At 52.6% G+C, this 9,930-nt stretch overlaps 1 protein-coding gene across 1 annotated transcript; it reads right to left on the minus strand.

The window, feature by feature from the left end:
• Positions 1–765: 765 nt before the first annotated feature.
• Positions 766–9,562, minus strand: LOC135817366 (uncharacterized). The gene is made up of 2 exons (XM_065330538.1): positions 2,028–9,562; positions 766–1,392 (listed from the first exon to the last, which is right to left on the minus strand). Exon 1 carries the CDS (start codon positions 9,053–9,055, stop codon positions 3,056–3,058), a length of 6,000 nt encoding a protein of 1,999 aa, XP_065186610.1. The 5' UTR covers positions 9,056–9,562; the 3' UTR covers positions 766–1,392; positions 2,028–3,055.
• Between the last annotated feature and the right edge of the window lie 368 nt (positions 9,563–9,930).

Below are 9,930 nucleotides of genomic sequence, written 5' to 3' on the forward strand. Positions count from 1 at the left end.
GCAGTAATTCGCGCGCGCGCGCGTACATACCCTCCACGTTGCGGTGTCCGGCGTACAACGAGGAAGTTCTCTGTTGTTTTTGTGCCAGAAGAATGTCTTTATAACTCTTACGCTTTTGTACCCGCTGGAGCCTGCCAGTATGTCGTTTTCAGTTCATTTCACAGCAAACTGAAGCTGTTACTATGGGTTACTATGGCGTTGCTATGGGTTGCTATGGAGTTGCTATAGTGATTGCGGTCACAATTGCCGTATTCTTGCCTATTCTGAACTTTGATCTGTATTGTTTCGATCCATACAGGGTTGTCGGTGTAAGTGAGTGATGTGTGCTTGAAAAAAACACTCTGATGTTTTGTGACTATATCCACTGATGATACTTCGGAGATGCTGTTGGTGCCACAAATTGTATTGATCTCGCCTCATCCAACTCCCTATCTTCAACCCTTCATATCTGAGTGGTATCACTGTGGATTTCAATAAAATTTTCTGTGTGACCTTGTGATACCCACCACCATCGATTGCCGATGATAAACCTGGAAAAAACGCGATTTCAAAAAATGGGGTGAAGTGCCTACTAGAAGCCGGTGCGTAGCAGTACAGCGCAACCATGCATGTGACATAGTCGTTGGTTCAGACCTCGGGATCTTCTGAACATTCTCCCCTACCCTGATTGAACGTAGATTAATCAGCCACTAACACATGTGTAACGGAAATGGTATTGCCTTCTCCCCCTGGCCCCCGTGTCACACAACAGCTCAAACAACTTGGTGGAGTTTCTGACTTCTTATACAAACGGAAAGGGCACAGGAGGAGAAAGACGAAACTTGGAGACGACAGGAAGGACAACAGGAAAGACTCCCGGGAAAAGACTCAGAGGACCAACAAAGAACAAGCAGTAATAAACCGAGGACAAATCGTGACGACCAATCAGGGACTAATACGTACAGAACACATGACCAAGACCAAGACAACCAGACCACGGACGAATCACACACGACTCTCATTCCCAGACCAAACTAGCACTGCGCATGTACTGCATTCACTTGACAGTCACTCTCACACAGACGGAAGCACATCCTCACACTCTGACAACGCGTACTCCTGCATGCACCACATACCATAAACGTCACACATCACACCATACTCGCGCGTACACCTAGACCATATGACATCAGACACTGGACTCCACAAGACAAGAACCAAATACAACGACATGCGTAAATCATAGCCGTAACATAGCCCTCTCTTTTGGGGAGAGTCGACCTCGACTCTCGACTCAGGGAAAATAAAGAACAGGCAGAACAAATGACAAACATCAGAGAAAAGAAACAGTAGGTCCCTTGGTTGTCGGGTAGTTGTGAGCCTGACGAACGACCGTATGGCAAGCTTGTACGGCTTGGCCAGTCCGTTGTTGTTCCAGGTATGGTGCGCCAAGCAGGGCAAAAAACGAAACACAGGTACAAGAGCATTCGATCAGTACATGGTAAACATAGGAACAGCAGGCATGTAGGGTTAAACCAACAGTGAGGACAGTATAGACGAAACAAATTACTATGGCCGCCATTACGCAAATAATATTATAGAGAAAAAAACCACAGGGATTGAACCTGAAAAAACCACAGGGATTGAACCTGAAAAACACGGAACTACATCCGCTTCGCAAAAAAACGAGAAAAAAAAAACTGGCAGGGACCGACTGGGGCGCGCAAGGGCCAACCAACAACACACGGAACCCATAACACCCGCAAGGCAAACCGATACAACAAAACACAGGATCCCTGCAGACCACCAGGCAGACCGTGGCTCACCATGATCAGACGCCCACCCAAACGAACTAGAGAAACCCATATGCCGAAACACAATAATTACAAAACCATACGCTCACAAAAAAAAAAATTCAACCTGGATCCGAAACGAGAATCCTACAAACCATCACAGGAAACCAAACAGTTACACAACTATCCCCTCGCGCACTGACAGCAAATATACGCACACTGCAAACACCAAACCCTTTACTGGTAGCGACTCACCGGGTAAGGGGCCTGCAGGCCAGGCTGGCGAACGCCTTTCCATCTCCATGGCCGTAGTAGCAATCTCGGTGAAGTGAGTTGGTCGACGAGAGAAATAACATATATTTCGAAACGGCGAGCACGAATTGAAGCCACGGCGAAAACAAAACGATCCCAGGGCCGTGGGCTGCGGAGGCAGTACCCTGCGTCGAGCGAACGTTGGGCGCCACTGTAACGGAAATGGTATTGCCTTCTCCCCCTGGCCCCCGTGTCACACAACAGCTCAAACAACTTGGTGGAGTTTCTGACTTCTTATACAAACGGAAAGGGCACAGGAGGAGAAAGACGAAACTTGGAGACGACAGGAAGGACAACAGGAAAGACTCCCGGGAAAAGACTCAGAGGACCAACAAAGAACAAGCAGTAATAAACCGAGGACAAATCGTGACGACCAATCAGGGACTAATACGTACAGAACACATGACCAAGACCAAGACAACCAGACCACGGACGAATCACACACGACTCTCATTCCCAGACCAAACTAGCACTGCGCATGTACTGCATTCACTTGACAGTCACTCTCACACAGACGGAAGCACATCCTCACACTCTGACAACGCGTACTCCTGCATGCACCACATACCATAAACGTCACACATCACACCATACTCGCGCGTACACCTAGACCATATGACATCAGACACTGGACTCCACAAGACAAGAACCAAATACAACGACATGCGTAAATCATAGCCGTAACACATGCACTCGCAATAATGATGAAACATAGTGAAACGCTACAATTTAGCCATTTACGGTGCCTCACACCGGATACTAAAAACATAGTGATGACAGCAGCTGTAGTGCGCAGTCTCCAGAATAATATACACCCTATGCATACATGTGCATAGCGTTATTAACTATCCGATAATGTCACGTAGGCAAAGCAATGCGATGTTATACGCACCCACTTGCAGTCACTCAGACACTATTTAATTACTCTCAGCTTTGTTACCGGACATGTTCATCATACACTCTTCTGACCGTTATTCCGAGCTAAGCTTGCACATCTGAGCGATGGGACGGACCAACGATGTGTCACCAACTTTGACCTTCGCGACTCGGACCCGTCCATCAACGCCAGGGTAGACCTCCTCCACACGTCCCAGCTTCCATTTACCTCTGGGTGTTCCTGTGTTGACAACCAGCACAACATCGTTCACAGCGATGTCTGGTTGCGGCTGCCGCCACTTTGCACGAGTGTGGAGAAGTGGCAATAGCTCGGTCATCCAGCGCTTCCATACTTGTAGGACCAAACTCTGGACAACTCGCCAGCGATAACGGTGGCTGTGCGGCACAATGTCGGTGCCCTTTGGTACGAATGGCTGGCCCTGGTGTCCATAAAGGAAATGATTGGTCAACGGCAGCAAATCTCTGGCATCTGCTGACTGGTAGGTAAGTGGTCGTGAATTCAGTAACGCCTCTGCGCCGGTGATTGCAGTCGCCAATTCTTCATCATTCACTTCCGCACCTGCTAGGATGGCGAAGATGGCACGCTTTGCAGATTTCACTAGTGCCTCGTGTACGCCACCAAAGTGTGGAGCAGCCGGCGGGTTAAATGACCACTTGATGCCTTTGTCCGCTGCTCGACGCTGCACATCTCCCTCCATTGCCTTCAGAAGCTTCTTCATCTCGTTGGCGGCTCCGACGAAGTTGGTGCCGTTATCGGAGACGACCTGTATCGGAACGCCGCGCCGGTTGGTCATCCTCAAGAAAGCATTCATGAATCCGTCGACATCGAGACTTGTTGCCATTTCCAAATGAACAGCCCGGGACTGAAGGCAGGTGAATAGGCAGAGGTATCTCTTCGCCCGAGGTTTTCCGCGTCCCTGCTTGGTTGTGAAAGGTCTGGCGTAGTCCACCGCGACACGCGAGAATGCTCTCAGCGGCAATGACACACGGACGGTGGGTAGTGGCGCCATTATCTGTGTGCCTGGCTTCGCGGCCTGCCGTTGACAGTGAGCACACTTCTTCTCCCATGCCTTTATTTCCTCTCGCCCAGCAAGAAGCCAATACTTCTGTGACAGATCAGACAGCGTATGACTTATGCCACCAGCATGACGGTTCTTCTCATGAGCCTCCTTGACAATGAGCTGGGTAACCCAGTGTCCGCGCGGCAGAATCACAGGACATCTGGCTTGCTCGTCCAGGATCGCGGCATTTCGGAGACGGCTGTCAACACACAGCAGTCGATCATCATTCAGCATTGGTCGTAACTTCGCAAGCTTACTTGATGCTGGGATAGGCTTTCCATCTCTCACCAAGCGGTACTCTTCCAATGACTCTTCTTGTGCTGCCGCAATCACACTAGCTCGGCTGCTCGCAAGCTCGTCAGAGGACAATGGGCCAGTCTCACGGAGCTCCATTGGCTTGGAGCAGTTCTGCACAAAACGCATCACCCATGCTCGGCGTCGTACGAGACGGTTGATGTCAGAAAACCTTGTTGGATTCAAGCTCCAAGGTGCCTCGGCCTCAGCCGCCACTGTAGCTAGCACGACTGGTGCCTGCCCCGACGGGTCTGCACTCTTCTTTTCCAAGTTGACGGTAGACTTTGGCTCTTGAAGCTGCTGCGCTGGCCATTCTACTTCCTCTTTGCGGAGAAAGTCCGGCGCCGACCACCAGAGTTCGTTATGGATCAGAGCCTGGGCTGACGAACCTCGGGAGAGAACATCCGCCGGGTTCACTTTAGTCGGCACATGACGCCACTGACTGGGACTGGTGCTCTGCTGAATCTCTCCGATGCGTGTTGCAATGAACGGCTTGAAGCTCCGCGCACGGTTCCGGATCCAGTACAGCACATTCAGACTGTCTGTCCAAATGGTTGCTTCACTTGCTGGTAGACTGAGGACATCGGATGACCAGATAGCCAACTGCATGCCCATGACTGCAGCTAGCAGCTCTAGTCTCGGAATCGATATGGCTGCAAGCGGGGCTACACGGGCTCTACTAGCGATGAGAGCAGTAGACACATGGCCATCATCATACACACAACGGAGATAGCTGACCGCACCATAAGCGGTTTCTGAGGCGTCGGTGAACACATGGATTTGCCTGCTGGTAGGGCTGCCTGCCTCAACTGCCTGCAAACAGCGTGGGATCGAGAGGTGAGATAGCTCGGCTAGGTCTGCGTACCAACCCGTAACCCGCTGGCTTAGGACATCCGGAAGCGGTTCATCCCAATCCAACGCCAGAAGCCACATGTCTTGAATCAGCTGCCGAGCGCTCACTACATAGGGGCCTACGAATCCAAGCGGGTCAAATACGCTTGCCGTTGCGCTCAGGAACGATCGCTTGGTGACTTGTTTCGACAGGTCTGGTACGTTCGGCTTGAACGTAAAGCTATCTGTTGCGGCCGACCAGAGCAGTCCCAGCGTCTTGACACTTGGCAGCTCTGGGCAGCTCACGTCGATCTGGCTGGCACGATCTTGCTGAGGCACTTTCTCCATGACCACCTTTGAGTTGGAGAGCCATTTTCTGGCATGCATTCCGGCTTCTTTCCAGCACGCTGACAGCTGCTCATACATTTCCACACCTTCGTTGGGATCTGTGGCCGAGTCCATGGAGTCGTCCATGTACGTTGAGTGAAGCATAGTTTCCGCTGCTAATGGGTACTTGTGGCGGTTTGTTCGGGCATGTTCTTGATAGACGAACTGAGCCAAGAACGGCGAGGCGTTGGCGCCGAACACGAGTCTTTCGAATTCGTACACACGTGGCTCAGCTGTTGGCTCCATGCCTCGCCACAGGAATCGGTGGTAGGGACGGTCCTCTGGACTGAGATGAACCTGAAGGTACATCTCGGCGATATCGCAGATGATTCCTACTGGTTTGTGCCGGAAGCGGGTCAGCACGTTCGGCAGCTGGCGTTGCAGTTTCGGCCCTGGCAGCATGGTATCGTTGAGTGCAATGCCTTTGCACTTTGCTGATGCATCAAAGACCATCCGGGTCTTCGTCGTAGCTTTATCCGGTCTCAGGACTGCGAAGTGCGGCAGGAACCATTGTTGACCATGCTTGAGCTCGCTGCTACTGACCTCTCGCACATACCCTTTCTTGACGTAATCCAGTACGATGTTGCTATAAGCTGTAGCTGCTGCTGCATCCTGGCTTAGGCGTCGTTCCGTGCTTTGCAGACGCTTCAGTGCAGCCGCGAAATTGTCAGGTAGTGTTGGCCGACCAGCACGCCATGGGATGCCGACCTGGTACCGTCCATCGGCGATCCACTGCATGGACTCTCTGGCAGCCTGCATCGCTTCCTTCTCCTCCACAGAAAGAGTGGGCTGCTGCGGTTGAGCCTGGCCAAACTCTTCAATGGCCCATAGCCGCGCAATACTTTCCCGAACGTCGTGTGGCGCAGCCCGTGTAAGACAGGTTACCGGGTCTGCCTTGACCTTGCCAATCCTGCCGACGCAGGTCCATCCAAGGGGGGTCAGGCGAGCAATCGGCTCTCCAGGTTGCCCATGGACTTCTCGTATGGCTGCTTGAAGCTGTACTGCATCAAGGCCGAGTAACACATCTACCTGTCGACGGTTCGGCAGTGCTGGGAATGGAATGTTGCGGAGGTGTGCCCAATCACGGCGCTTGTGCACCCAATCCACTGCATTGTCACTGCCGAGGATTGAGTCGGTTGTGAATGCGTCCAGCGTCGCCGATGTCTCTCCGTCCACACTGCAGAGCTGAACCGTCACATGTGTTGTTGAGAACACCTCAGTACGACCGCTGAGCACTTTCACCGGCAGGTGTTGTCTTTCTCCCGTTAGACCAAGCTCACATGCCACATGCGAACTTACGTATGAGTCCGTGCTTGCGTCGTCCAGCAGTGCATTAACAAGCACTTCTTTCCCACCAGACCTGAGTTTCACTGGCACCGTTCTCATGGACACGGCGATGAGCTTGGACGCTTTGGAAGCTGTTGATAATGCCTTGCTGTCATCTGTAGTCTGACACGTGACTAGGGACATCGCTGGTTCCGACTGCCTGCTGTTGCTTGTTGTTCGTGAACGCTGCTGTTTGCCCTCTACTGATGTTGCGAGCGTCTGGCGTACCGTAGGCTTGCTGTCTTCGGATGCTGTGTCAGTGCCCGAGGCTGACGACGTCTTCTCCGCGTTATGCAGCAGCCGATGGTGACTTTTGCTGCAACCACTTATGCCACACGCGTCCCCCCAAGTGCATTCTTGCCCACGGTGTCCAGCGCCCAGGCACCGAAAGCACAGGTTGCTGGCCTTGGCAATGCGCCATCGTTCATCTAGCGTGGCCGACTTAAATACCAGGCACCTCCAGACTGGGTGTTGGCTTTGGCAGGCTGGGCACTTGCTTGGAGATGACTTGTTGCGAGTACCGGTAAGCAGCGTTCTTGCACGATGATCCTGCGAGCTGCGGGGCTGGTCTGCTTTTGCCGCTGTGTTGAAACCTGATACCGTCTCTGCCGCCGTCACCAGGAGCTCGGCTTCCAGGGTAACAAATTCCAACAGGCACTCTACACTCTCTGATCTATTATGGTCATATCGCCAGCGATGATAGCGCGCTATGATCCGTTCATCCAGCTTCTTCATCAGGGAGTGATAGAGCGTGCCGACCAACAGCTCCGCATGTCGTCCTGCCTCCTTGAGCTGGACAGTTGCTACCATCAGCAACTCAGCGAACTGCTGCAGCTCCCGTGGCTTTCCTTCTCGGATTGGCCGCATTTCCTCAATCTCCTCAAGCTGGATTGCCAGACGACGACGCTCGCCGCCATACTTCCTTGTGAGCATGTCCTTGGCAGCTTCATAGGACGCAGCAGTGTACCCGAGACTCTTGATAGTCCGCAGTGGCTCGCCACTCAGATATTGCCGCAGCCTGAGCATCTTGCACTCTGGTGACACTGGCGATTTGTCCACGCACGCTGAGAACGCAGCCCACCAGGCCTCGAAACTACGTTTATCGCCTGCAAATGTGGGGATCTCAATGCGCTGCATGTGTGTCCAAGGACTGGTTGCGCCACCTGGCCAGGCTTTACTGGCAGCAGGCAGTGCAGATGGTGCAGATGGCACATACACACTTGCCCCTGCATTCAGTCTGCTGCTACTGAATGCAGGCTGGCTGCTGGCCACAGCTTGACTGGTGGATGGCTGCCTGGTAGTACCACTCCTGGGTGCAGCCAGTGAGGCAAGTGGTCTAGTCATGCTAGTGCCAGTGGTCAAGGTAGTGGCTGCAGTGAGGCTGCTGCTACCTGTGATGCCATTGATGGTTGTCACTGGTGCTGAGGTAGGCAGTACAGTGTCATGTACAGACTGAACAGGGCTGGCGCTCACACTTGACAGTGACAGATCACTGATGCTGGTGTACGACATTGCACTAGCTCTACCTGTCGCGTCAAGTGTCCTAGTACCGACCTGAGTGCTTGTACTTACAGGAACAATGGTCTTGCCGCCGACAGTCTCTGTCGGGTTCCCACGCTGACTCCCAGACAGTGTGTATACTGTGTCCTCATGAGGAGACGAGATGATGTCCGTTCGGCCTTGTGACGGTGACTGCGGATGGGCTTCGCTCAGTTTGTTGACATCGATCTTGGCTTGCGCTCGGTCCATGGCCGCCGAAAATTGAGTCTCCAGTGCTTCCAACTCACTTGCCAGTTTATTCCGCTGGCGAACGTCTTGGCAGCTGCCGATCATGTCTGCCAACAAACTAGTAGCTCCATCGTACAGTGCCGTCAGGCCTTCCAGATGTTGCGAGATCCCTTCGATGTCGCATGGACCATCGGCATTTAGCTGCACTAGCAAGCCTCGTCTCGCTCTCGTGAACTGCCCTTTGATGGCGGCCTTTCTCACTCTCAGTTCGCTCTCCACTTGCGCTGAGTTTAGGCCCACTCCACGATCCCCAGCTGCTTCCTCTCGCTCTGGAGTTGAGGAGCGACGGCGGCCCGAATTTGGCCTTTCTTCATAGTCGTCCTCCAATTCTCCCTGAGCACTCGGCTCCGCAGCATACTCCAAGGTCGTGGGTTCCGACGATGCCATTATCCGCACCCTATTCCAGGTTCGAGACGCACTGCTACAAATCGCAACGCGAACACTATCACAATCAATCTGCTGAGCTAATTCCTTTTAGCAACCATCCTCTGCTACCAATTTTCTGTTACTAAGAAAAGCTCACTAAAGGGAACGCACACTCACACAGTGACACATTCCACATTCGTGCACAACGGAAAGCGATTCGAAGAAACAATAACCTTGAACTTTCTACATGAACTCCGAAAAGCAACTGTTCACACCAACTAGTCTAAAACACTACTAAAAGTCCAACAACCAGGAACTAAACAAAAGCAGCGCAGCACAGCGCGGCGCAAGCTCCGGTGCATGCATCCGGGAACTCGCGAGACAGAAGCATGCACGTGACCGCTCAGGTCTACAGTCAATGCTACCATGAATGCAAGCATACTAGAAGCCGGTGCGTAGCAGTACAGCGCAACCATGCATGTGACATAGTCGTTGGTTCAGACCTCGGGATCTTCTGAACACCTCCAGTGGTACGAGATCCTGGCACTACAGTTCCGCGAGAAGGAACTGCAGCGCGTTCTTCATGCCGATGTAATGCTGGTCTTCGATCACCTGGTCAATGCTGGTGTGTTCGAAGGCACTCGTGAGTACGTGGAAATCAAACAACATTCGACCCAGTATCAGCAGGTCAGCGAGATTCTCAGACTACTTGTTGCCAAGAAGACCAGCGATAGTTTCCAGTCGGAAAACGTTTTCGATGCGTTCTGCAAGGCAGTGCTGGCCGTGGAGCAGCCAGCAATGGCCGAAGTGCTGCAGAAAGAGCGTGAGCGCTGCATAGCAGAGGAATGTGAAGAAACGGCTAGTAAGTGCGATCTAGCCCGGCCTCGTATACCATA

Source organism: Sycon ciliatum, chromosome 5 (genome assembly GCF_964019385.1).
Source record: "Sycon ciliatum chromosome 5, ocSycCili1.1, whole genome shotgun sequence".
NCBI classification, from domain to species: domain Eukaryota; kingdom Metazoa; phylum Porifera; class Calcarea; order Leucosolenida; family Sycettidae; genus Sycon; species Sycon ciliatum.